General features: G+C 48.7%; 2 protein-coding genes across 7 annotated transcripts in view; one reads left to right on the top strand and one right to left on the bottom strand.

Annotated features, from left to right (window-relative positions):
* The first annotated feature begins 16601 nt into the window (after positions 1 to 16601).
* Positions 16602 to 21317, top strand: SLC7A4 (solute carrier family 7 member 4). 2 transcript variants are annotated; one of them, XM_058692934.1, is made up of 5 exons: positions 16602 to 16694; positions 17407 to 18428; positions 18886 to 19311; positions 19789 to 19897; positions 20001 to 21317. In XM_058692934.1, exons 2-5 carry the CDS (start codon positions 17447 to 17449, stop codon positions 20275 to 20277), a joined length of 1794 nt encoding a protein of 597 aa, XP_058548917.1. In that variant the 5' UTR covers positions 16602 to 16694; positions 17407 to 17446; the 3' UTR covers positions 20278 to 21317. The 2 variants fall into 2 exon arrangements, with proteins under 2 accessions (XP_058548917.1, XP_058548916.1); XM_058692933.1 differs by having other exon boundaries at positions 18886 to 19526.
* A 21-nt stretch (positions 21318 to 21338) lies between these two features.
* The window catches only part of P2RX6 (purinergic receptor P2X 6), an 11426-nt gene continuing 4790 nt past the window's right edge, over positions 21339 to 27974 (bottom strand). For 2 of the 5 annotated variants that reach the window (XM_058692940.1, XM_058692942.1), the window contains exons 4-12: positions 25782 to 25857; positions 25489 to 25582; positions 25325 to 25405; positions 25094 to 25235; positions 24890 to 24999; positions 23440 to 23533; positions 23285 to 23350; positions 23016 to 23093; positions 21339 to 22927 (exon numbers count right to left, since the gene is read on the bottom strand). In XM_058692940.1, the coding sequence (XP_058548923.1) occupies positions 22844 to 22927; positions 23016 to 23093; positions 23285 to 23350; positions 23440 to 23533; positions 24890 to 24999; positions 25094 to 25235; positions 25325 to 25405; positions 25489 to 25582; positions 25782 to 25857 (825 nt within the window). In that variant the 3' untranslated portion in view covers positions 21339 to 22843. Of the gene's footprint in view, positions 22928 to 23015; positions 23094 to 23284; positions 23351 to 23439; positions 23534 to 24889; positions 25000 to 25093; positions 25236 to 25324; positions 25409 to 25488; positions 25583 to 25781; positions 25858 to 27974 lie in introns of all 5 variants that reach the window. The other 3 variants (XM_058692941.1, XM_058692944.1, XM_058692943.1) reach the window with 2 other exon arrangements.

Below are 27974 nucleotides of genomic sequence, written 5' to 3'. Positions count from 1 at the left end.
GCACCAAAGTGGGCTCTAACCCACTGCTGGGTGTATTAGTGAGACCTCAGAGTCTCGAAGTTCTTGGCATTCTCCTTGGTGAAGGGGGGGGGGGGCTGCCTGAGCAATACCTGGTTGAGAGCACCTGGCCTGCAGGGAAGCCCAGGTGGAAAAGGGCATGCAGCACGATAGTGAGCAGGGTGCGATAGCACAAGCCAGGACCAATACTGTTGCTTTCAAAGCAAAGAATTTTTCTAAGGAAAGATGGTCGTCTCATAATGATAAAGCGACCAATTCAACAGGAAGACATAACAATCCATAATGGTTATGTATCATTAGAGTCACAGCTTCTCCATACAGAGCTTCAAAATATACAAAGACAAACAGAGGGGAAAGGTGAAATAGACAATCTGCAATAGAAGATTTCAACATTCTCTCATAACTGACTGAACTAGATGGAAATCAGTCAGGGTAGGGAAGATCGGCAAACACTATCAACTACATGGAGCTAAATTACATTAGAGGACACTCCACCCAACACAGCAGAATACATTCTTCTCATATGCACAGGGAACATTTGCCAGACAGACCATAGTCTCCACCAACCATAAGACAAGTCTAAATAAATTCCAAATAATTCAAGTAAGAGTTTGATCGGTAGTGGGAGGGGAGAGTGGACCCCAAATCCCTGAGAAGCCCTGCTCCTGCCACAATCGCCACACCCCTGGAACAGCAAGGCCAAGACCCTCAGCCGCCTCCACCCCCAGAACTCCTGACAGCAAGCCCAGATCATTTCAAGCATGGGTATTATTTCTCCATCATCTAATTATGATCACATTACAGTTCAGAAATCTCAAACTACTTCAAGTTGTTTCTAACTTCCTAACTCAGCACTGTAATCAACTAACTTTTAGAACTAACAGTCTGAAGCCTAAAATTTCTGCTTCTGGTCTTGTTTTTAATAAGTGAAAGACAAGGGGCTAGATCATGGCTGATATTCTAATTCTGATTCCAAACTGCAATACTGAGCCAGAAAAAAATTACCTTAAGAGGCAGGGACAAATTCTCCAGAAGGTACTCAACTTTGCGATGAGGCTCAGGGATTTTAAACAAAATGTCTGCTGCTAGGATTCCTATTCTGTTTTATTATTATTATAATTTTAAATGTTTATTTATTATTAAATAATATATATTTATATTTATTTATATATTATATAAACATTATTTATATTAAATATAAACATTTATTTAATTTATAAACATTTATAAACATATATAATTTATAAACATTTAAATATGTTTATAAATGTATATAATATATAATTATATGTAATTATATAATATAATATATAATATAAAAATTATAAAAGTATAAATTTATAAATTACATTAAATTATATTAAATATGAACATATTTACATGTTTATTTTGAGAGACCACAAGCGGGGGAGGGGCAGGGAGGGAGGGAGAGAGAATCCCACGCAGGCTCTGTGCTGCCAGCTCTGAGACAGAGTTGGGGCTTGAACTCACTAATCAGGGGATCATGACCTAAGCCAAAACTAGAAGTCGACACTTAACCAACTGAGCTATCCAGGCGCCCCCCCCCCCCAGGATTCCTATTAAAATCATTTTCAGACATAAACTCTTCTAACAAAGAGAAAGTACCTAAAATGGCCAACATTTTCTCAATGTAAGTTCTTGTGGGTTATATTTACACTAACTTGTCACCACCTCCCCCCTCCCCAGAAGTTTCCTAACTTAGTTGACTCAACTAAGTACTATAAACTTTAAAAATCAAATTTTAGGCATTTCAACTTCAGAAGACCCTATCGTATCAAGCAACAATGACAGAATAGCTCTTCTGAAAGTATTAATCATGGTGTTTTTCTTCTTTAAGACAAAGCCTCTGCTAATAATAGCTCCTAAAAATGATGAAATGCACAAATATCTTCTAATCCTGAAGCTTCCTTTTATCTGTCTGGCAATAGAAGATAGCTTTCCTTTACACTTAGAATAATTCACCTCTACAAATAATTTTTTTGAGCAGTTTTATTTCATGCTGTACAATGACCAATAGGAGAGGCCTCAAAACCAGAGGCTTTACAGAGGAAGAATGCAGAGGTCAGTATGAATTATTATACAATGAATTATATAGTTTGTATATATACAGTTATATGTGTGTATATATAATATGTACAGGATTATTCTGGCTGCTCTCCACATAAGACTCCTCTTAGGCACCACTTGTTTTGGAAGTACACAATGACAGAGGTGTTGGTTGGGTTCCACTGATGTGTAAACTATTAATGGGTTAACTCAACAACTACCTAGTAGATCTATGAGCTGAGGATATAAAAATGCACAAATTAAAGGCAGAAGCTTAGTCTGCTGTGGGAAGACAGAAATTCTCACATATTGCTGATAAAAGGGGATCTGACAAGATCTACAAAACCACAGTCATCCACTTCTGGCATCCCAAATACACCTACACCAGTCAAAACAGCACAGGCTCAGATTACTCATTGCAGTTTCATGTATAGAAGACTGGGGGAAAAAATCCAAGTATTCAGAGACACTGAACAGGCTGAAAAATCTACAACCACACATGAGAGTACTATGTGGCAGTAAAGTACAAAGCAAATCTTTGTATGCTGACTCGGAGGGCACTGGATTTTTCATACAATGAAAAAACGTGGTGCAAGAGTGTATACTGTGTGCTATTTTTGGTGCAAGAAGGGGTGATATATACATATCTATTCCTGTTCGATTCCTTTGGCTCTAAGAAAATTCTAAGTATAAACCAACCAAAAAAATGTATGTATGTATGTATATAAAATATATGTATGTATGTATACATATAAAAAAAGTATATATATATATATATATATATATATATATATATATTCAAATACATACATACCAAACCCTATCTAATGGAGGAAGCAAGATTTTTCAGCATATACCGTTTTCTATCATTCTTATTTCAATACGTTGTAAATAATGCCTATCTATATAAGTGCCCTGGTCAGCCCACAAAGTAACAGGGGCAAGTAGGAGAGAATTCGAGCACAACACTTGGTGTTGCTTAGGGAAGTATGAGCGAAGGGTAACGGTGGCAGGCGCTAACCCCAGACCCACAAGCTCTGGACTTGATCCCGGGTAGTACGAGCATCCTGGCGCTGCTAAGTCGGGGCACCCCTGCACCCCACTGCCACCTAGGTCTGTCCCTCAAGCTTCCCCCTGGCCCCCCGCCCCAGGCTGCCCGCCGTACCATGGTGGTCGCCTTCTGGTCGCACTGCGGTATCACCTCCTCTCAGAGTAAAGACGCGCTCAACTGCTGCCTGCCAAGCCGCGTGCCGCGTCCTCATTGGCTCTCTGCCCACGCGATTACCATTGGCTCCGACTGCTTCAGGGGGCGGGTCCCAGGATCGGACCTCAGTTGCCATTTCTTGACCTGCGAAATAGCTTTTGATTGGTTGCCACTTTGGGCGGGAAGTGGCGACTTTCATCCCTTTGGACGGAAAGTGGCGACCTGATGGTGGGGATGCAGTGGCTGAGCGTCTTTTGCAGCATTGATAGGATGCTGCAGGGCTGACCCCCGCTGAGCGACTGTGGAGGGGCAGTCTCAGGGCGCCCCCGATTAGGAGTGGAGGCCACACTACATAGCTTACACCACCCGAGCCCCATATGTTCATCTGTAAAATGTAGTTGTACTACATCTTCGTTTTTACCTGTACACGGATATTGGAGGTGACAAGGGCTGATGACGATAAAAAGGGTTTGGCAGACTTAAGTTTGAGCAAATACATATAAGGACTATTTCTTTAGCAGACTTTTGCTGGTGCTGATGTTAGTATCCTGGGCCGGTAAGAATTTTTAAGTCCTGGGTTTGTCGGGGCAGATATAACAGGATTTCTGCAAGAAGTGGACGTGATGTGGACCACCGGACAGGTTCCCTGAAGGAAGCGGCTGAAAAACTCTTGAACAGAGGGAAGGATTGTTTTTGCCTTCTAGGAGACTTAGGTTTATCACGGTCTCAAAGAAAGTATCGCGAGTTTTCCAAGCAGCAAAGAGGAATAGGGGGTGGGCAAAGCAGGCGTGGAGACAGGGAGATCTGAGAGTTGTAAGATTCAGCCAGGAGCCTGTGCTGTAGCAAAGAGGGTGACACTGGACGTTCTGGGTGTGGCCAGCGTGACTGTGGCCAGACTAAGGAGTCTGGCTTTAACTGGTGGGTAGGAAACCAGCCACAGCTACAGATTGGATTGGCTATTTAGGGGGTGCATAAGGCATCAGGGGGAGGATGGGGGCAAGGAGACCCCACATTGCAGAAAGCCAAAGAATTGCTCACCCATGCACCCACACAGGCTTGGTGAAACGATACACAGAATTTGAAAGGTTCCTGGAAGGGAGGCTGATGCCCTCAGTTCACTACCACATTACTGCTGCTGGTCCATGGGAGAGCCAGAGTTTACCCTATGGAGGAAAAGAACCCCTTGTCTTGGCTCTTCTAAGCACAACCTGAGTGAACTGGAATTCTCATATAGAAGGCAGGATTAAAAAAGAGTTAAATATCAAGAATATAAATAAATGCAAAGTATATATAACCTATAAACTTACATTATAATAATGTATAGATATAATGTAAAAAATTTCGAAAACACAGATGCAAAATGCAGATTTCTTTTTTGCCCTGCCTACCACTTCTAGGTCAATGGAGGTACGACGTAATGTTCACAGTAGCAGTTCAAATGGTCTAGGTTTGAGCAACACCTCCCACCATGCATTCAGTGGGAACAACTCTTCAGCTCTCCACTTCTCCTTTGCTCTGGCAGATTTCAGAGACAGTATGGTCTGGAGGTGAGAAGAATTAGAGAGTTGAGAAGCCCAACGTGGTGTATTGCATTGATTATGGAGGGACACCTGGCAGACGTAGTCAGTGGAACATGTGACTTGATTTCGGGGTCATGAATTCAAGCCCCACATTGGGCATGATGCCTTATATATAATATGTAGATATGACCTGATAAATAAGGGCAAAAGCCACCCACATGGGGTCAACAGGTAGCTCCCTCAATATCTGAGCTCCCATTCCCCTTTGGAGAAGTGAGACACAAAGAGTTGTTTTGATCAAAGGTACAGTTTCAGTATACCCACACAAAGGAAAAGTCATAAGATTTATTGTTACTTACAGATCCCAGAAGTGAGGGTGCATTGAGTGGTGGCAGGGCGGGGGTGTGGGGTGGGGAAAGGCAAGTCCTCTGTCCAAGGTCACAAAACAGCAGGAGATAGAGAGCAGGGTAGCTGTTCTTTAGAGTGGAGGTCACTAACTTTTCCTGGACTTAACTCTAAGTGGATATTTTATTTATTTATTTATTTATTTATTTATTTATTTATTTATTTAAATATTTTGTTTTTAAGTAATCTCTACACCCAACGTGGGGCTCGAACTCACAACCTTGAGATCAAGAGTCAAGTGCTCTATGGACTGAGCCAGCCAGGTGCCCCTCTAAGTGGATATATTTTTTAAAAAAATTTTTTAAACGTTTATGTATTTTGAGAGAGAGAGAAGAGTGTGAGCGGGGGAAGAGCAGAGAGAGAGGGAGAGACAATATCCCAAGCAGGCTTCATGCCACCAGTGCAGAACCCAACATGGGGCTTGATCCTGCAAGATCATGACCTGAACCAAAATCAAGTCAGATGCTTAACCCACTGAGCCACCCAGGCGCCCTTAAAATTATTTTATTTTATTTTATTTTATTTTATTTTATTTTATTTTATTTTATTTTTTAAGTTCATTTATTTTGAGAGAGACAGAGAGAGAGCACATATAGGGGAGGGGCAGAGAGAGAGGGAGACAGAAGATCTGAAGCAGGCTCTGTGCTGACAACAGAAAGCCGGGTGTGGGGCTCGAACTCAAAAACCGTGAGATTATGACCTGAGCTGAAGTCTGACTGAACCACCCAGGTGCCCCTAAATTTTTTTATTTGAGAGAGAGAGTGCACTAGTGCACGAGTGGAGGAGAGGAGAAGAGGGGGAGAGAGAGAGAGAGAGAGAGAGAGAGAGAGAGAGAGAGAGAATACTAAAGAGGCTTCACACTTGGTGCAGCGACCGACTTGAGGCCCAATCCCATGACCCCAGGATCATGACCTGAGCTGAAACCCAGTTCGTCACTCAATTGACTGAGTCACCCAGGCGCCCCTAGTGGATATTTTAAAAGGTGCAGGAAGAGGAGGAGCTAAAGCTGGAACTTACAACAGGTATCCTAAACTCAAGTCCTTACCCAGTTGTCCAGACTCTGTGTTGTGAACAGGGTTATCCTGCCTAAGCAGCCACTGAGAATAGCGTTGTTTTCGTCATCACAGTAGGGCAGCTAACTGGGGCTTCCGGGAAATGGTGTTTGGAAAAATAGACTGGAGACTCTTCTCAGGGAAGAGTGGGTACCAGGAACCAGGGTCAATTTGGGGCAGAGAGGGTGATAGGAAATGGGGAGAGGATGCACCCCTAGTAAGGGCTGGAGCAGGTGGGGACAGATGTGACTGTCATTGCCAGGGCTGAGGGCAAAAAGAAAGGCTGAGGGAGGCACCTAGGTGGCTCAGTCAGTTAAGCGTCTGACTTCGGCTCAGGTCATGATCTTGTGGTTCGTGGGTTTGAGCCCTGTGTTGGACTTTGTGCTGACAGCACAGAGCCTGCTTGGGTTGCTGTCCCTCCCTCTTTCTCTGCCCCTCCCCCCCCCCCCCCCCCACAAATAAATAAAGTAAAAAAGAAAAAGTAATACCTTGACTTGCGTCAGGCAGCACAGATGGACCGGTTTGGGGGAAAACAGTGGTTTCTCCCTTTCTTTCTCTGTTCCTCTGTTTACTGGTCTTCATTTTTCTCTGAGCACTCAGCCCTTTATGCTCCTGGAGTTCTTTATTGGAAACAGTTTGGTGATTTATCTTAAATTTTTTTTTAAGTTTATTTATTTATTTTGAGAGAGAGAGAGAATCCCAAGCAGGCTCCACACTGATAGTGTGTATACAGCTCAGTGGTTTTTAGTATATCCACAGATTGTGCAATCATCACCAGTAACTAATTTCAGAAAATTTTCGTCCCCCCCCCAAAAAAAAAACGAGAGCATGTAGCCATTTGCAATCATTCCCCTTTCCCTTCATCCCCTGGAAACCATTAATCTGTCTCTGCCTCTATGTATTTGTCTATTCTGGACATTTCATATAAATGAAATTGTACAGTATGTGGTCTTTTTGTGAATGGCTTCTTTCACTTAGCATTATGTTTTCAAGATTTGTCCATGTTTTATCACCTCTTTATTCATTCTTATGGGCAAATAGTATTTTACTGTATGGATATTTCACATTTTATTTGTCCGTCATCAGTTGATGGACATTTTGAATGCTTCTAGTTCTTGGCTATTAGGAGTAATGGTGCTATGAAAATTCAGGAGCCAGTTTTGTGTCTATACATGTTTTCATTTCTCAGGTATATACCTAGGAGCATAATGGTTGTATCATATAGTAACTTCGTGTTCAACATTTTGAAGAGGTACCCAGCAGTTTTCCCAAGCCACTACACCATCTCACATTCCCACCAGCAGTGTATGAGGGTTCCAACCACTCCATATCTTCAACACTTGTTATGACCTGGCTTTTTGACTAGAGCCATCCTAAGGGGGTGCAAAGTGTAGCATCACACTGTGGATTTGATTTGGCTTTCATAATGACGAATGATGACAAGAATCTTTCCATGTGATTACTGGACATTTGTATATTTTCTTTGGGGAAATTCCTTCTTAGATCCTTTACCCATTTATATCTATATATTTATTTTTTGAGTATAGTTGACACACAATGTTACATTAGTTTCAAGTGTACAACTCAGCAATTTGACAAGTTTACATATTATACTATGTTCACTTTGCCACAAGTGTAGCTACCATCTGTCCCATTACCAATCCTTTACCCATTCTTAAGTTAGGCTATTTATCTTTTTATTGTTGAGTTGTGAGAGTTCTTTTTTTAAGGTTTATTTATTTATTTTGAGAGACAGAAAGAGAAAGAGAGTGGGCAGAGAGAGAGGGACAGAGAGAATTCCAGGTAGGCTCTACACCATCAGCACGGGGCCCGACATGGGGCTCAAATTCACAAACCGTGAGATCATGACCTGAGCTGAAATCAAGAGTCAGATGCTTAACCGACTGAGCCACGCAGGAACCCCTTAAGAGTTTTTTTTAAAATTTTTTAAAGTTTATTTATTTCTTTGAGAGTGTGTGTGTGTGCACGCGTGTGCGCACATATACACACAAGCGGGGGAGGGGCAGAGAGAAGAAGAGACAGAATCCCAAGCAGGCTCCACACTGTTAGCACAGAAACTGATGCTGGGCTGGAGCTCACCAACTGTGAGATCATGACATGAGACAAGATCAAGAGTCGGACATTTAACCGACCGTGTCACCCAGGTACCCCAAGAGTTCTTTACATATTCTGGATACAACTCCGTTACCAGATACATGATTTGTAAATATTTTCTCCCATTCTGTAGATTATTACCTTTTAACTTTCTTGATGGTGTCCTATGAAGCACAAAAGCTTTAAATTTGGGGGCACCTGGGTGCCTCGGTTAAGTGTCAGACCTGGGCTCAGGTCATGATCTCACAGTTTGTGGGTTTGAGCCCTGCATTTGGCTTTGTGCTGACAGCATAGAGCTTGCTTTGAATTCTCTGTCTCCCTCTCTCTCTCTGCCTCTCACCTTCTGGAGTGCTTGTGCAGGTGCACTCTCTCTCTCTCTGTGTCTCTCTCAAAAATAAACATTAAAGGGACACCTGGGTGGCTCAGTTGGTTGATTGGCCAACTTCAGCTCGGGTCATGATCTCACAGTTTGTGAGTTCGAGCCTTGCATGGGGCTCTGTGCCGACAGCGTGCAGTCTGGAGCCTGCTTTGGATTCTGTGTCTTCCTCTCTCTCTGCCCTGCTCATGCTCTGTCTCTCTCAAAAATAAATAAACATTAAAAATTTTTTAATAAAATAAATAAATTAAAAAAGTTTTTAAACTGGGGTGCCTGGGTGGCTCAGTTGGTTAGGTGTCCAACTTTGGCTCAGGTTATGATCTTGCGGTTCATGGGTTCAAGCCTCCCATTGGGCTCTCTGCTGTCAGCTTGGAGCCTGGAACCAGCTTCGGATTCTGTGTCTGCCTCTGTTTCTGCCCCTTTCCTGCTCGTGCTCTGTCTCTCTGTCTCTCCTGTCTCTCTCAAATAAACCTTAAAAATTTTTTTAATTTAAAAACTATTGCCTAACCCATGGCCATGAAGATTTACTCCTATGTTTTCTTCTAAGAGTTTGTGGAGAGTTTATCTAAACTAGTCCGTAATGTTGCTGCCTCAGCAATTATTTTGTGTGGCTTAGTAGCATACAGGGATCTTAAACTGATACTGGCCCCTCCCAAGAGTGTACGCCCTAGATAAGAGCCCACTTATTCACAAGTATATGTAAGTTCCTGATATGATTCTCCCAATGGCCCTTGGGATAAGCATTCTCACTGCCACCCCCTGGGTGGGCGTTCCCCTTGTGCATTCTTTAGATAACACCTCTGCAATGTTTACCAAAGCCCGCTCTTTTGAGTTTGAATAGACCAATCCGGTCTTAGCCTGGGAACCCCAAAGCACTCCACCTGCAGACCTTAATAAAGGCATGTGCAACAGGTTCTGCTGAGCTCTCAGTCTGCACCCCGCCTTAACCTCCTGGTGTGGTCCTTCAAGGTATGCTATGTACCCCCTCTAGGACCTGTGAGTAATAAACTTCTCTATTTCAAAATTTTTATGACCTTTTATTAAACCTAGGTTCACCATCCAGTGCCTCCAGGGATCTAGTTAACAAATGTTAATTTAGGGGTGCCTGGGTGGCTCAGTCAGTTAAGCATCTGACTTCAGCTCAGGTCATGATTTCATGATTTGTGTTTGAGCCCCGTTTCGGGCTCTGTGCTGACAGCTCAGACCCTGGAGCCTGCTTCAGATTCTGTGTCTCCTTCTCTCTCTGCTCCTCCCCTGCTAACACTCTGTCTCTCTCAAAAATGAATAAATGTTTAAAAAAATTTTTTTAAATCAATTGGCCATCAAAAGAATGAGAAGACAAGCCATAATCTAGGAGAAAATATTTATAAAAGATAAATCTGATAACGGACTGTTATCCAAAATACACAAAGAACTCTTAAAACTCAACAACAAGAAAACCACATCCCAATTAAAAATGGGCAAAAGATCTGAACAAACACCTACCAAAGAAGATATACAGATAAGCATATGAAAAGATACTCAACATCATATGTCATTAGAGAATTGAAAGTTAAAACAACAATAAGATACTACTACACACCTATTAGAATGGAGAAAATCCAAAATGTTGACATTACCAAATGTTGCTGAGAATACTGAGCAATAGCAACTCCCTTTCATTGCTGGTGGGAATGTAAAATGGTCCAGCCATTTTGGAAGACAGCTTGGCAGTTTCTTAAAACACTAAACATATTATTACCAGATGATTCAGCAATCACACTTCTTGGTATAGGCATACCTTGTTTTATTGCTTCACTTTATCGAGGTTTTTTAAATAAATCTTATAAACTCAATTGAGCATTGCCAGACTTCATTGAGGAGGTCTATCAGTGCCATTTTTCCAACAATATTTACTCACTTTGTGTCTCTGTCACATTTTTTGGCAATTCTCATAATATTTCAAATTTTATTATTATTACATCTGCTATAGTGATCTGTGATCAGTGATCTTTGATGTTATTATTGTAATTGTTATGCAGTGCCACAAACCATTCCCACATAAGATGGCAAACTTAATAAATGTTGTGTGTGTGCTCTGATTGCTCCATCAGGCACCTGTTCCCGCATCTCTTTCCCCCTCCTCAGGCCTCCCTATTCCCTGAGAAACAACAATATTGAAAGTGGCCAATTAATAATCCTACAATGGCCTCTAAGTGTTCAAGTGAAAGGAAGAGTCATGTATCTCTCAATTTTTTTTAAATTTTTTAAATATTTATTTATTTTTGAGAGAGAGAGACAGAGCTCGAGAGGGGAAGGGCCAGAAAGAGAGGGAGACACAGAATCTGAAGCAGGCTCCAGGCTCTGAACTGTCAGCACAGAGCCTGATGTGGGGCTCGAACTCACGAACCATGAGATCATGACCTGAGCCGAAGTCAGACGCTTAACCAACTGAGCCACACAGGCGCCCCTCTCTCATTTGAAATCAAAAGGAAGAAATGGGTAAGCTTAGTAAGGAAGGCATGTCCAAAGCCAAGATGGGCCAAAATCTAGGTCTCTTGCACCAGTTTGCCAAGCTGAGAATGCAAAAGAAAAGTTCTTGAAGGAAATTGAGAGTGCTACTCCAATGAACACATGAATGATAGAGAAACTATAAGAAAGTGAAACAACCTTATTGATGATCTGGAGAAAGTTTTAGTGGTCTGGATAGAAGATCAAACCAGCCACAACATTCCCTTTAAGCCGAAGCCTAATCCAGAGCAATCTCCTAACTCTCTCCAATTCCATGAAGGCCAAGAGAGGTGAGAAAGCTGCAGAAGAGAAGTTTGAAGTCAGCAGAGGTTGCTTCATGAGGTTTAAGGAAAGAAGCCAGATCCACAACAAAAAGTGCAGTGTGAAGCAGCAAGTGCTGATGTAGAAGCTATAGCAAGTTATCTAGAAAATTAGCTAAGATAATTCATGACGGTGGCTAAAGTAAACAGATTTTCAATGTAGATGGGAATAGCCTTTTATTGGGAGAAGATGACATCTAGTACTTTCATAGTTAGAGAGGAGAAGTCAATACCTGCCTTCAAAGCTTCAAAGGACAGGCTGATTCTTTTATTAGGGGCTAATGCAACTGGTGACTTTTAGTGGAAGCCAATGCTCATTACCATTCCAGAAATCCTATGGCCCTTAAGAATCATGCTAAGTCAAAAAAAAAAAAAAGAATTATGCTAAATCTATTCTACCTGTGCTCTATAGAACATCAAAGGCTGGATGATAGCACAGCTGTTTACAACATGGTTTACTGAATGTTTTAAGCCCACTATTGAGAACTACTGTTCAGAAAAAAAAGATTCCTTTCAAAATATTACTGCTCATTGACAGTGAGCAGTCACCTAACAGCTCTGATGGAGATGTATAATGACATTAATGTTGTTTTCATGCCTGCTAGCATAACACCCATTCTGCAGCCCATTAATCAAGGAGTAATTTCAACTTTCAAGTCTTATTATTTAAGAAATACATTTCACAAGACTATAGCTGTCATAGATAGTGATTCCCTTGATGGACCTAGGCAGAGTCAATGGAAAATGTTGTGAAAAGGATTCACCATCCTAGATACCATCAAGAACATCTCTGATTCAGGGGCACCTGGGTGGCTCAATCAGTTAAGCATCCAACTTCGGCTCAGGTCATGATTTCACAGCTTGTGAGTTTGAATCCTGAATTGAGCTCTAGGGTGACAGCTCAGAGCCTTGAGCCTGCTTCAGATTCTGTGTCTCCCTCTCTCTCTGCTTGCGTGCTCTCTCTCTCAAAAATAAACATTGAAGAAATTTTTTTAATTTAAATTTTAAAGAACATTTCTTATTCATGGGGAGAGGTCAAAATATCAACATTAACAGGAATTTGGAAAAAGTAGATTCCAACCTTCATACATAACTTTGAGGGGTATAAGACCTCAGCGGAGGAAGTAGTTGCAGATGTGATAGAACTAGAAACACAAGTGGAGCCTAAAGATGGGAATGAATTGCTGCAATTTCATGATAAGACTTGAATGGATGAGCAGTTGCTTCTTATGGATGAGCAAAGGAAAGTGGTTTTTTGAGATGGAATCTATTCCTGGTGAAGATGTTGAAATGACAACAAAAGATTTAGAAAACAGACGTGGTTGATAAAACAGTGGCAGGATTTGTGTGGATTGACTCCGATTTTGAAAGAAGTTCTAGTGGGTATAAAATGCTATCAAATAGCATTGCACACTACAGATAAATTGTGGAAGGAAGAGTCCATCAATGAGGCAAACTTCATGTCTTCTTATTTTAAGAAATTTCCACAGCCACCCCAACCTTCAGCAACCACCACCCTGGTCAGTCAGCAGCCATCAACCTCAAGGCAAGACCCTCTCTTCCAGAGAAAAGATTGACTCACTAAAAGTACGTAAGATGTTTAGCAATTTTTAACAACAAATTATTTTTCATTAAGGTATGTACATTGGTTTTCATAATGCTGTTGCACACTTGACTACGGTACAGCGTAAACATAACTTTTATATGCACTAGGAAACCAAAAATTTCATTTGACTTGCTTTATTGTGCTATTTGTTTTATTCATTGGAATCAAACCTGAAATATCTCCAAGATATGCCCATATTTATCCAAATAAGTTGACAGATTATGTCCATACCAAAACTTGCACATGGATTGTGTGTGATTGCCAAAACTGGGAAGCAATCAAGATGTCCTTCAGTACATGCATGGATAAATAAACTATAATAGATCCAGACAATGTAGTATTACTCAGCACTGAAAAGAAATGAACTGTCAAGCCATTAAAAGACATGAAGGAATTGGGGTGCCTGGGTGGCTCAGTCAGTTAAGTATTCGACTTCAGCTTAGGTCATGATCTCACAGTTCGTGGGTTTGAGCCCACGTCAGGCTCTGTGCTGACAGCTCAGAGCCTGGAGCCTGCTTCATTCAGATTCTGTGTCTCCCTCTCTCTCTGCCCCTCCCTCACTTGTGCTGTCTCTCTCTCTCTCTCTCTCAAAAATAAATAGACATTTAAAATTTTTTTAAAATTATTCTAAGCATCCTTTTTCCCAGCTTTACTGATATATAATTGACATATTCTAAATATCTTTATGAATATATTTATTCTTTTTGAGATTATATAAGTAGAATTATTTTCTTAATTTCATTCTGGATAATTCATTGCTAGTGTATAGGAAGGGATACAATTGATTTGGAGATTTTTTTTCCAGCTTTAGTGAGATATAGTATTTTTTCCAGCTTTATTGAGATATCCTGTAAGATACTTAAAGTGCATGTCACAATGATTTAATTACTTAAGCACTGTGAAAGGATTCTTCCCATATAGTTCATTAACACATCCATCATATCATATATTTACTTTTTTGGTGTGAGAATATTTAAGGTCCACTCTCTTAGAAAATTTCAATTGTGTAATACAGTCTTATCAAATATAGTCACCACATTATACACTAGATCCTCTGATTTATGTATATTGCTCTTGTACCCTGCACCTTTGCTGGACTTATTAGTTATTTTGTTGGGTGGATTCCTTGGGATTTTCTGTACATAAGATCATGTCATCTGTGACTAGATATACTTTTACTTCTTCCTTTCCAATTTGCATTCCTTTTATTTCTTTTCCTTGCCTAATTGCTATAGCTGCTACCTCCAGTAAATTGTTGAGTACCAGTAGTGAGAGTGGACATCCTTATGTTGTTCTTGATAAGGGGAAGCTTTCAGTTTTTCACTACTTGAGTATACTAGTCAAGGGTTTTTCATAGATAGTCTCTACCAGGCTAGGGATGTTCCTGGTTTGTTGAGTGCTTTCTTCTGTATGTATTAAGATGACCATGTGGTTTGGTCCTTTATTCTGTTAGTATGGCATGTTACATTGCTTGATTTTCCTGTGTTAAATCAAACTTGCATTCCCGGGATAAATTCTACTTGACCCTTTTTTTTAAAGTTTATTTATTTATTTTGAGAGAAAGAATGCAAGTGGGGAGAGAAGAGTGAGGGGTGGGGGGAGGGAGAGAGAGAGAATCTCAAGCAGCCTCCACACCACCAGCGGAGCCTGATGCAGGGCTCAAACACGTGAACTGTGAGATCATGACCCAAGGCCAAGTCAGATGCTTAACCGATTGAGCCACCCAGGCGACTACTTGACCCTTCTTATATGTTGCTGGATTCGATTTGGTAGTATTTTGTTGAGAAAGTCTGCATCTATGTACATAAGGGGTAGTGGTCTGTAGTTTTGCTTTCTTGTGATGCCTTTGGCTTGTAGAATAAGTTGGGAAGTATTCCCTCTCCCCTCTTCCCCCTTCCTCCCTTCTCCTCCTCTTCCTTCTTTTTCCTTTTTGGTGCTCTAGCTTCACTCCGCCTTCATAGGTTGCTCTGTGTAACTGCCTTGTTCAGTGGGGCCCCAGAACTTGGCTGAGTCATATCCCTGGAAGTTTACAATTCACTGTATCAACCATGCTTGCCTTCAAACACATACTCATATATGTGGTGAGAGCCTTCTCTCGGTGGATAAACAGTTTTCTGAAACACCGCGTACCTGCTCTCAGGTAGTTGTTGATAGGCCTTGGGGTAGTTTCTGTTACAAAACTGGCCCAGTCTCTCAGGTTGAAGTGCATTTTTCTAGATTTTTGTGGAGACATTTAAGAACAAGAAACATCTGCTCAATTATGTTCTGGCCAAAGGGGAGTGAAGTAAGGGAGATGTTGTCCCTACAGGAAGTGGGAGTTCGTCTGAGAAGTTCTTCAAGATAACATCAGCCAAGTATCAGAAAGGATCAAGGGGATTGGCCAAGGCAGAGTGTTGTGAGTGGCATCATCTTGTCTGGGAGTCCACCATCCTGTCACCAGCTCATTGAAACACAGAGGCTGCAGGTGCCCTGAAAATCCATTTTGGTCTTGCTTTGTTTGGAGGGATTGTCATCATTTTGTTGACAAGTTAAGACCATGTCAGGCCAACTTTTTCACTTTCAAAAAGCGTAAGTGCAGAGGGACAAAGACGCCTCAGCCCCAGGAATAAGTAAGTCTGAGGTGAGTTTGTGATGGCTACATGATGGGACATGGGGGTTGCCCATGCTGTGGGGAATGGCATGGAGTGGGTGCCCAGCATATGACCTCTCACTGATACCCATGAGTGAGAAGCTGCCGTTTGGGTCCCCCAGGGTCCTCCAAGCCTGATTGGTGCTCCTAGGCTGGGATGGGCTGTCACTGGCATCTGAGGAACCCTAGGGTTGCCCCAAGCTGGAAAGCTATAGATTTTCCCCACAAATCCACTTGCCTCCTTTCAGAACAAGGCTCGGAACAGCCAGCAGTTCCCTCAACTCACAGAACACTCCCCAAAAGCCGTGCACTCCCTCTCCTTCAGCAATGTATGAGGGCGGCTTGCTGCCATCCCATTGTACAGGAGAGGTCAGGGATTGGCCAGGGCCACTCAGCCAGACCCATACCCTCATCTCACCAGAGGCTTGCTTGAGTCCTTGCAGCCCCTAAAATGCCCCAATATTGGGGGAGGGGATCTTGGACAGTAACCGGCTGAGCAGAGTACATGTGCTGGGATGAAGAATCAAGGAGGGTTACTGCAGCCACAGCAAGGGGGTGCGTTCCAGATCCCTCCAGACCTGGTCCCTACTCTTGCCTGCCTCCTGAGGCCACCCCAGTGATCTGGATTAGTCACTTCTGGTGGCTTGGGCTTCCTCATCTGTGAACCAGATACAGTAATAGGGCGTCCCTAGATCTGGTGAGTTCTGGTCTGGATCGTGTGAGGTATGGGTACGGTGGGCTATCTGGATACTTGTGTAACAGCGAGGTGGGTGGGGCGCCGTGCTGGATCTGGGGATCTGGCGCAGGGGGAGTGGGGGCGGGCTCTGTGCACGGGCGACGCCAGCTGGCTAGGCAAGCACAGCACGCAGAGCGGCGGCAGCGGTGACAGCAGGTAAGTCTCTGCGAGTCCTACAGGGGCGTACTGGGGCCTGAAAGGAGGCAAAGACTTGGATATCCGGGTGGAACTGGCTCTAGGGGCAGCAGCGGAGGCGGTAGCCTATCGGGGCGGGGTGGGGGTGGGGGGCAGAGAAAGAAGCTTTGGCTTCTGGTGCAGGGCTAAGAGAGCCCCACCTCCAGGCCTGTGCGTCTGTCCCCAAGTCTCACGGGGCCAGGGAGGGAGCGGAGGGGGGGGGGGGGTGGAGGTAGTGGTTAGTGCCAATGTCTGAGGCCAGATGGCCGCCTGGTCCCCGCCCAGGGCAGCAGGGCCGCTCCTGTTCCGGGGCCTGGAGGCCTGGAGACCTGCCCAGCTCCCGGGAAGTCTGGGACTTCCACCTTGCTCTTGGATGCCAGACCAAGGAGAGTTTCCCAACCACACTTCCTGGAGCTGCACCCTTTCCACCTTCAGACCCACCCCCCCCCCCGACCCCCCAAGCACACCCAGGTCCAGCTGCAAGAGGTTCCTTCACCTGCCCAGAGGCTTCCCTGTGACCTCCTGCCCACATCTGACTCATCCCAACCCTCAGGCAAGCTAGCTATGCAGGTGTTCGGTCCGGTGTGTGTGTGTGTGTGTGTGTGTGTGTGTGTGGGTGATGGATGGACAGAGCAGACTGAAGCTTGGCCCGAACCTAACTGGGCAGCCTGTCATTCCCCTCTTGCCCTGGTAGGTGCCGGCAGCTGGCTTGGTGCTCCTCTTATCTGCCCATCATGGTCAGGGGGCTGCCCAGCACTGCCAGCCTGGTGCGCTTCTGCCAGAAGCTGAACCGACTGAAGCCACTGGAGGAATCCACCATGGAGACATCACTGCGGCGCTGCCTGTCCACGCTGGACCTGACCCTGCTGGGCGTGGGTGGCATGGTAGGCTCAGGCCTCTATGTGCTCACAGGCACTGTGGCAAAGCAGATGGCTGGCCCTGCGGTGCTCTTGTCCTTCGCTGTGGCTGCCGTGGCTTCCTTGCTGTCAGCTCTGTGCTATGCAGAGTTTGGGGCACGGCTGCCACGTACGGGCTCTGCCTACCTGTTCACCTATGTGTCCATGGGTGAGCTGTGGGCCTTCCTCATCGGCTGGAATGTGCTCCTCGAGTACCTCATTGGTGGTGCAGCCGTGGCCCGTGCCTGGAGTGGCTACCTGGATGCTATGTTCAACCACCGCATCCACAACTTCACCGAGGCCTATGTTGGAACCTGGCAGGTGCCCTTGCTGGCCCACTACCCAGACTTCCTGGCTGCTGGCATTATAATTTTGGCCTCTGTCTTCATCTCCTGCGGAGCCCGAGTTTCCTCCTGGCTCAACCACACCTTCTCTGTTGTCAGCCTCGTCATCATCCTCTTTATCATCATCCTGGGATTTATCCTGGCCCGCCCGCACAACTGGAGTGCTGAGGAGGGTGGCTTTGCACCTTTTGGCTTCTCTGGCATCATGGCTGGCACCGCCACCTGCTTCTATGCCTTTGTGGGCTTTGATGTCATTGCTGCCTCCAGTGAGGAGGCCAGAAACCCAAAGCAAGCTGTGCCTGTAGCCATTACCATCTCACTTGGCCTGGCAGCTGGCGCCTACATTCTTGTCTCCACCGTGCTCACCCTCATGGTGCCTTGGCACAGCCTGGACCCTGACTCCGCACTCGCTGATGCCTTCTACCGGCGGGGATATAGCTGGGCTGGCTTCATTGTGGCAGCTGGCTCCATCTGCGGTAAGGGGCCATTCAGGCACGGTGGAAGTGACCGGGGCAGTGGGGCCCTGCCCTAAGCTTCCCAGGGATCACATCTCCATCTGGGTCTGTTACTGGTTGCATATTGGGCCCAGGGAGGTGCTAATTATTAGACTCTCCACCTAGGCTTGTTGAGAGGGATCTACCCACTGTCCCCTCCTAATTGTATGTTAGATGTTGGTTCTGAGCATGTGCTTCCAGGTCCTTTCCTGGGAGAAGGACTTAGCCCTCATCAGATTCTCTGATGGACCTGTCACCTAAACTAAGGTGTCCCATTTCTGGTGGGGGTGGGGGGTGAGGAGTAAGCCCTCAGGCTCACCTTGAGATCCCAGACAAACGCATGCCCGTGCTCCCAAGGGGTTGGGCATGCCCTGGCTCGCAGCAGAGGCCCCTGGTAGGCCTGTCACCATGCTGACCAGTCCCCCACCCTCTGCCACAGCCATGAACACTGTCCTGCTCAGCAGTCTCTTCTCCCTGCCACGCATCGTCTATGCCATGGCCGTCGATGGGCTCTTCTTCCAGGTGTTTGCCCGAGTGCACCCCCGGACGCAGGTGCCCATGGCCGGCATCCTTGTGTTCGGGGGCCTCATGACTTGCCTGGCACTGCTGCTGGATCTGGAGGCACTGGTCCAGTTCCTGTCCATTGGCACACTGCTGGCCTACACCTTCGTGGCCACCAGCATTATTGTGCTACGCTTCCAGAGGGCCCCTCCGTCCAGTTCCTCAGGCCCAGCCAGCCCTGACCCCAGCGTCAAAGAGTACCATTCTTTCTCGGACCACATACAGCTGGTGGGCACCGAGCAGGCCTTAGCCCCCGAGCCTGGGCAGCTGCGGCCAGCCCTAAGGCCCTACCTGGGCTTTCTAGGTAGGTACAGCCCTGGAGCTGCTGTGGCTTGGGCCCTCGGCATCCTGGTGGCCTCGGCCATCACCCTGGCCTGTGTACTGGTCTTCGGGGACTCAGGCCTGCACCTCCCATACGGGGGCTACATCCTGCTGCTCCTGCTCAGCTCTGTCATGTTTCTGTTCAGCCTCCTCATCCTGGGGGCTCACCAGCAACGGCGCCAGCAAGACACCTTCCAGGTACCTTCCCCAGCCAATCCCCACTGGCCGTCAGCCAAGCTAGCTCTCTTTGCCCCTTCCTCCTCTACTGTAGCAGGATGAATCAGGGCTCACAGGGTTGGGGAGGCCAGTATGCCCATCTCCCTCCTTTCTGCATGGCAAGTGGGCGCTTGTTTCCAGAATCTCCAGAGGTGGAGAACGGCTCTGTGGACTCTTGAGGAATCAGGCCCTGAGCCAGCAGACCTTCTCTGCAGCCCGGCCCAGCCCTGCTCTTCCCCCTCAGATCCCCATGGTGCCCCTGACTCCAGCCCTGAGTATCCTCCTCAACATCTGCCTCATGCTGAAGCTAAGCTACCTGACTTGGCTGCGCTTCTCCATCTGGCTGCTGATCGGTGAGTGGGGGCCAGGCTTGGGGCCCTGGGCGGGCTGCAGGAAGAAGGCAAGGAGGGCAAGCAGGGCCGGGACCTGCCCTTCAGTCTCCCACAACTCCTGCAGGGCTCGCCGTGTATTTTGGCTATGGCATCTGGCACAGCAAAGAGAATCAGCGGGAGTTGCCAGAGCTGACCACCACACGCTACGTGGTGTTCCCCAGCACCAACCTGGAGGAGACGATACAGACTGTGCAGCCCCCCAGCCAGCTGCCCTCCCAGGAGCCCAGCCCCACGGAGTAGCCCACCAGTCCATGAATCGAGCTGGAGGCCTGCCCATGCTTGCTCTGCCCTCACCCCACCTCCTCAGGAGCCCTGAGGAGCTGGGAGTCTCTTCTGTCTGAGCCAGCTCAGGTTTGCAGGCCTGCCCATGCTGAGGGGTCCCCCAGACCTTAAAGCCTTAGCCCAAGTGCCTAGCTTTGGGTTTTGGGGAGTGGGCCGTGGCCAGTGCTGGTGTGGGGAACATTTTGCCCAGAGCCTTACTGTTCATGAACAACTCCAGTTACTTGGGCAGGTGGGGTGGGTTAGGGTGGGTGGGGAGGAAGCCCGCAACCCCAGATAGCTATAATAATAACCTCTTGGCCAGCCACATGGCCTGCTGCTGTGTCCACCATTGCATTCTTTGTGTCACTGAGTCCTCTCCTGCCCCCAGGAACCAGGTGATTGTCCCCAATCCATAGCAAAGATGCCAAGATTTGGCAAGAGGCGGGCACCAGCTGTGGTCAGGGACACCACTGAGCCTGAGTCCTGGGGTCCTGCCCGCAGGGCGGTGCCCTTTGCCGAGCTCAGAGGGAAGCTGCATATACCCCCGCACACACCATGAGAGGAGGGATCCATGAAAAGGGCAGAGTCAGGCTCCCCTGCACAGGCTCCCCTGCACAGGCTCCCCACATGTCCCCTGGTTGGGGGGCAGATCCAGAGAGCAGAGCCTAGGTCCCAAAAAGGCCACCTAGAGAGGGCGGTGGAGTTCCAGGCCCCTCTTGGGTTCCCAGGGCTTCCAGGAAATGTAGTCCCCAGAGATGTAGAGGTACACTGCATTGGCACACGAGCCTCTTAAGCATGTGCCCACGTGGCCCACATGGCTACCCTGGTAGTTCACACCCACATGCAGACTGAGGCAACAGCTGTTTCCAGCTCAAGCCTGGCCACAGCTCTCCAGCTGTCACAGCTGGCACTCATCCTCTCCCCCCACCTCTTTCCTCAAGGGCTTTGAGAGAAAGGCTACACACGTGTATGATATACGCTCCCTGTATACGGATGCAAAATACCTGGGCCTGTTCCAAGTACCTTTGAGTCCATCCGGTGGCTGTGAGGCTCCAGTCCTTGGGGGGGTCGTCAGGCCCTCCCTGCCCCCTCCCACTGCTTTCAACTACCCATTCCTGCATATAAGGACTACACAGGAAGCTGCTGGTTTTGTCAGGCTTTACTCCTTGACTTTCTGCAGCTATGGCAGCTTTCGTTGGGCCCTGAGGACAACCAGGTACATGTGACCCCAACTCCAAGAAACACACCTCAGAGCCACGTTCTCTCACCCTGGCTCTTCTGAACCTGCCTCCCCATGGGCGTTGCTCTGGGGACTGAGAAGCAGCAGAGACCCTGAGGCTTTGCTGGGGCTCCAGGTGCCTCCCAGATGCTAGTTCAGCCTGAGCGCCAGCCCTGGTCTTCCCCAGCTGGCCTTTGTTGCTCCACCGCCAAACTGCCAGCACACCCCTGGTCACCAGGGACCCATGAGAAAGAAGCCCCTTGCCTCCCTGGGGTGGGTACTCCCAAATCCTTGCCTCTGCCCTGGGAGCAGGAAGGAGTTTGGCTCCTACAGCCCTTGTTCCTCCCCTACTGATATGGGGCTGTGGGGGGTGGGGGATTTCTCCAGCAGGCAGGACTCAGACCCTGAAAGATACCAGGCCAGCCCGCTGGGGGTCTTTGTGTCCTTTGGGACGTGCAGATGCCCTGACAGGTTCTTAGATATAACCTTGGGTAGCAGATGGACAGCTTCCCTAACCCCATGGCTCCAGTGAGCAGGTTCCAGGGCTGGGGGGTTAATGAGGAGGCATATAGAAGATCCCAAAGGATCCAGTGACCACTAGCTCAACCTCTTCACCTTCTCCTCCCCATCCCAACCCTCCACACCCCAAGGGCTACTACCAAGAAGGAGCTGATGCTCATAAGCTGGGCAGGTGTGAGACCAAAGGGTGCCTGTGCCCTTGCCTGGGGTGCCAGGGGGTTGGATTATCTTCCTACACACCCCTCATTCCATGGATGAGGCCCAGAGTTGGGTAAGAACCCACCTCAGGCGACCCAACATGGGAGCAGCTGACCCCTCTTGTCAGGCTTCTTTCTACCTTGCTTTAGACTCCAGTTGCACAGACCCCAGCGGGGCACAGCTGAGAGGGAGGAGTTCTACCTAAGATGGGGTGTAGGTAGGGGGAGGAGGGCTGGAGTCCGCCATTGCCAGTGGGAGGGTCAGTGCTGACAGCTGGTGAGTAGGCCACCTCTGAAAACACTGGTGATGGAGGCTGGGAGAGAGTTCTTTAGACCTAGACACAGCAGGAGCCCCACTGGACCATTGCCCTGTCATGTGGGTATCCCAGGGGCTCCCCTTCTCTGTGGCTCCTGTTCTGCTGCAGGTCTCTATACGAAACTGGCTTCTCTGGCTCCCCCAGGCAGCATCCTGCTAGAGCTGGAGTCAGGGGAGAGACAGTCTGTCTGGGAGTGGAAGGGTGGAATTCTCCCCTCCCCCATACCTACTCCTGCTGGGGCTTTGTCCAGGAGGTCCCCAAGGTGGGCCCCCACCCCCACCCCCCAACCAGTAGGGAACAGCTACAGGCCTCAGGAACAGGCCAGTGAGTGGGAGACCGGAGCCTCGGCATGGTCACTCTGGTGTCGGTGTCTGGCTCCCAGACTGGGTCCCCTCTAAGACTCCTGGGCAGCCATGCACGGGGGTGCAGAAGCTGGTTCTGTCTGCTCGGGGTTGGTGGTCACCTTCGGAGCCTTTGCCTGCAAATGAGAACATCATATCAGGGCTCTGACCAACATCCTCCAAAGTGTAACAGAACCCAAGGATCTGGACGGGTCCGTGGCTCACCTCCTCATACTTGGTCCTCCAGTAGAAATGGGCTTCTTCGTCCACATACAACAGCAGCAGATCACAGAAGAAGGTGATCTGGGAAAGGCAGGGCAGACCTGTGCCCTGGCCCTCAGCTTGCCCTTCTACCACCTCCCCGGCCCTCGCCACAAGACAACATTATGCACGGGAGAGGAGTGGGGGGGGCGGGGGGTGGGGCTCAGGTATGCACTTGGGCAGGCCTGGGCACGCAGTTGCAACCAAAGGGAGCCCACGTTAGTCAGACTCACCACACCCAGCCAAGCTGCTCCGGTGCCCAGAGTGATGGTCGTGGGGATGAGGCCGAACTTCCCTGCCTGAGACCGACCTGGGCTGAGCCTCTAGAGCTATGACCGTCTCCCCCTCCTACTCCTACCACCCATTGCCTTCACCCAACACCTCCTACCTGCCCAGTGACAAGGATGTCGAAGCGGATCCCATAGAGCTTGAGCAGACTCCGAGCCTCCACACCTGAGGCTTTCCACCAGTGAGTGGCTGTCCTGAGGGTAGGAAAGTCTGGTGGCTTGCTCTGCTGCCACTCCTGGGCTGGGCTGGTCCTCCCAGGCCTCCTTCTTACCCATCCATTGATTCTAAAAACCCCCATCCCCAGCTGTCTCCCCCTGTGCCATTGCTGAGGACCCAGGGAAAAGGCAACCTGGGACCTGCCCCGTAGAAGCTCCCTGCCTGCTGAGGGGACAGAGGGGACAGCAGGATCCCTACATAGACACTATTACTGGGGGAGGGGGCAGGTAGGGAGGCAAGATCTGGGCTGTGTGAGTCCAAAGGGCGAGGGGGAACTCGCTACCCCTAGAAACTGGGTGGGAAAGGCTTTCTACAAGGGATACTTTGAGGCTGGTCTTCCAGGGGCCAGGAAGGAGTGTTCTAGACAGAGAAAGTAGGACAGGTAAGAGCACAGAGGTGCAGGAAGCAGAATGTGGGTAGGGAGCCAGCCCCTCATCATTGCAAAGGGCCGGGGAGGTCAAGGAAGCCAGGCCAGGAAAAGCCCAGTGAGCAATGTCAAGGGACATGGTCTCTAGGCCTGGGGGCTGTGTGCGTGTATGTGTGACAATGACCAGGTGACAGGAAGTGACAAGGATTCCCGGCAGGTTCAGGGAGATCTGTTTAGGAGACTCAAAGACATGACAATAAATGCAACACAAGATCCCTGAAAGCATCCTGGATCAGAAAATAAAAAGATAGAGGACTATTATTGGCATGGTTGGAGAAATTTAAATATTCGATTTACTCTGCCAATGTTAAATTTATTGAGTGTGACTGTGGTACCGTGGTCACGTGGGTAAGGTCCTCATTCTCGGGACAGTGTTAAGAGGAAGAGTGTCAGATGTCTGCCACTTACTTTAAAATGCTTCCTGAAATCTATCTAACTATATCCAGCTCGTTCTAGAGAGGGAGAGAGAAAGCAAATGTGGCAAAATGATAAAAAATAAAACCAAAACCAAAAAAACCCTAGTGAACCCAGATAGAGGGTATATGGCTTTGCATTTTTATGTAGGTTTTTGAAATTTTTGAGATAAGACCTAAGGGAAAAGTAAAAAAGAACCACCCCCCCAGCCGAGGAGGGGGGGGCTAGAAGCAGGGTGGGGTGGGAGAGGGGCTGGCGGGGGGGGGGGGGTGAGGAGTCCCAGGGAACAGAAGGGGGGTGGGATCAGGAGGGAGGCTGGACAGAGCCTGTGCTGGGGGACCAGAGCTTAGAACACCCCTCCTGCCCCTGGGGCCCTCCTCACACACACAATGGAATCTCCAGAGAGCTGGGCCAGGGTGTGGCCAGTCCTGGTTGCCACAGGACAGTGGGGGGACCTGGCTAAGGAACAGCAGGAGGGCAGTAGGGCCCGCACCTGAAGTTGTAGCTCCTCTCCTGCAGCTGGAAGGAGTAGTGGGGCCGACAGTCGGAGCCCCCAGCATCCAGGTCACAATCCCAGTGGACTCGGACGCCCACAGCACCTCCCTGCACACAGCACATTGCTCGCTGCTTCACCAGCACGCAGGCCCCGGGACCCTCTCCCTGAGCCTTCCTGGAACTCTTCCCCCCATGGACCCACCAGCAATGCCAGGTCCTCAAAGACCCCTCCAGCTGCAGCCACGAGATCCCCAATGCGGAACACAGGGCAGTAAGGGCTGTAGCGTGAGTCGTAGCGACAGCGCTTGAAATAAGTGGCGTCCCAGGTGTCTAAGGCATTGGACCTGGGGGTGGGGGTGGGGGATGGGACAGACGGTCAGGTAAGACAGGACACAAGGAGGGTCTGGGGCCAGCAGGACACACCCACACTTACTTGGAGAAGTTGAACTTGCTGAAGGTGACGGTGTTCTTGATGAACAAGGTGAAGTTCTCTGCCCGGACCAGTAGGGGCTTCCTGCTGGTAAAGAAGTGAAGGGCAGACTCCTGGGTTCTGGGGCCTTGTCCTGGAGGTGGGTGGGGGTGGGTGGAGAGACTTACATGGGCACAGTGCCGCTCTCCACAGGGCACCAGCCCTGGATCTCACAGGTCCTGTGGGTCCCGTTGAATTCCACACATTGGCCCGTTTTTATGCCTTGAGAATACAAAACAAACACCAGGCCCTCAAATCTCCACAGGGCCAGGGGATGAGACAGGGCAGGGGGCCACTGACAGGAAGGAGAGATGCAGAGGCACCACCAGGCCTGCCCTCAAGAACCACCCAGGGTCCCAGCCCGGGCCCTGGAGCCCCCACCCAGGGGAGCCCATGGAAGACAGGGCCCACAGTTACCGACCGTGGCTGTGTGTCCCCGTCTCCCCTTCCGGACAGTCCTCATCAGCCCAGCAGTTAGCCAGCGGGATGGAAGGGTGCTGAGGTGGGGAAAGCAAAGTTGCCAAGGGCTCGGGGACTGTTTCCCCTCTGTGACCCAGTCTTGCAGTCTGCAGGGACACAGCCCTCCCTGCCTTAGCTGCATAGAGGTCCCTGAGTTTGGGGCACATGGCAAAGCTGGAGGGTAAAAATAAAAGGAGGTGGTTGGAGGAGGAAGGTGGCAAGCACCCCCACCCCCCACCCCCCGCCAGATAGGGATGCAGGTGCTGTATTCCAAGGCAGAGCAAGCCTCCTTCCTTCCTGATAGCTCTCTCCTGGCCGGAGGCCCAGATCCTCTGGTCCACCTCAGACAACAGAACAGGGAAGGTGAAGGGACTCTGGGAAGGGCTAGTTCATGCCAGAGTGGAGGGATGGGGCACGGTGAACAAAGGGCAGGGACCTAGTTGGAGGGGGCTGGGTAGGGAAGTGGCAGGACCACACACACTTGCTGAGGGACCATAGGCTAGTCCCTCCCCTACTTATTCTTCGGTAAAACAGGACACAGTCACAGCGTTCTGGCGATCAGTCAGAAGGGGGGACTAGCAAACTTTCTGGGGGTCCTACACCCCCCCAAAGAGGAAGGCACACTCTCAGACACAGTTCTGCCCCAGGCTGACAGTGAGCACCATTGTCCAGGTTACCTGGCTCAGGAGCAGAAGGAGGAGCGGTGTGCCAGGGTGGCAAGAAGGACTTGGGGACTCCAAGCCAAATGAGACAGTGGGACTGTGTGGGGTTGGGACCGTGATACGTGGGCAGAGGACAGAGTGGGGCCTCCTGTGTCCTGAGTCCGCCCCTCCCCTCCACCCTGGCTGGGCCACCGTCTCCTCCAATCGAACCTCATGATAACCACCACGGGGCCGCTCTCTGCATCATCTGCCTCATTCATTCAGCAGAGACCATCCCTAGTTCTGCCATGCTTCTGTGATCAAGTTTAGCTCTTTCACAGCGTTCACAGGGCCCCTGAGGTCTTGGGCTACCCCCTTGCCACCCGAATCCAAATCTAGGCTCCAACCCCACTCAGCAGCAGGTGACCCTGGAGGTGCCTCATCTCACATCGCTTGGGGCCTTTGCTCATACAGCTCCCTCTGCCTGGACAGTCTCAAGATCCCACGTGAGCCTTGAGTTCTGTGGGAAACCCTTCCTGAGGCCCTGAGCTGGCAGACATGCCTCCCTGGGTCTGCGGCTGCAGCCTCTGCCCCCATCACGGGACCTGCCACCTTGGCTGGGCTGCCTGTGCAGGAGCTCCTTGAGATACAAGGGGGTGGAGTCTTGCAAGCCCAGCATCAGGCCTGGCCCCCAAGAGGCTCAGCAGTTGTTTGCTAAAGGCTGTGAGTCTCCAAGGAGCACAGCCAATATGTCGGGAAGGACCGGATGACCAGGACCGCCGAGAAGAGCTGGCGGGATCTCTGGTGAGTCTCCAGAAGCCATGTTGTCAGATCTGATTACTTCCCAGCTCCAGTAGTTTCATAGGAAGACCTAGAAGCTGGGACATGAGGCAAATCACATGGATCCAGAAAACACAGAATGATGGCTTCAGGAAATTTTCAGGACAGCCTACAACCTGAACATTAATTAGATGTCTTCTGAGCATTTAGAAAATGAAGGACATCGTGTATGTTTGCCGTGTGTAAGCACGCCCTTTGTGCACATGCTTCACATCCTTTGTGGACAGAGCCAACCTAGGACATGTGATGCCTCCAGCAACTGTGGTGGCACCAACAATCAGGACACAGGGGACAGGTGACCACACAGTTACTCTCCAGCCCTGCAAGCAATTAAATGTTAGATGTGATTTAAAAAATTTTTGTTTAAGTTTATTTACTTTGAGAGAGCGAGCAATCAGCGGAGGGGCAGAGAGAGAGGGAGAGAGAGAATCACAAGCAGGCTCCTGTCAGCATGGAGCCCAATGCAGGACTCAAACTCACAAACTGTGAGATCATGATGTGGGCCAAAACCAAGAGTCGTCGATGCTTAACCGACTGAGCCACCCAGGTGTCCCGTGTTAGAGGTGATTTTAAAAAGCTGTTACCATGGAAGTAGGCTTCCAAGGCTATGTCCTGAGTCCCAACTGCTCAAACAAAATCCACAATTGGAGAACCATACACTTAAAAATGGCTAA

The sequence above is a fragment of the Neofelis nebulosa genome, chromosome 11, assembly GCF_028018385.1.
Source record: "Neofelis nebulosa isolate mNeoNeb1 chromosome 11, mNeoNeb1.pri, whole genome shotgun sequence".
In the NCBI taxonomy this organism is placed as follows: domain Eukaryota; kingdom Metazoa; phylum Chordata; class Mammalia; order Carnivora; family Felidae; genus Neofelis; species Neofelis nebulosa.
Note: the sequence above shows the minus strand (reverse complement) of the source record. Positions and strands in the feature narration are given on the sequence as shown.

Coding starts and splice junctions, on each gene's coding strand:
- SLC7A4 (XM_058692933.1), top strand. CDS start 17,447: ATGGTCAGGGGGCTGCCCAGCACTGCCAGCCTGGTGCGCTTCTGCCAG. Junction 19,527..19,788: donor GCCAGCAAGACACCTTCCAG/GTACCTTCCCCA, acceptor CTTCCCCCTCAG/ATCCCCATGGTGCCCCTGAC. Junction 19,898..20,000: donor CTCCATCTGGCTGCTGATCG/GTGAGTGGGGGC, acceptor CAACTCCTGCAG/GGCTCGCCGTGTATTTTGGC.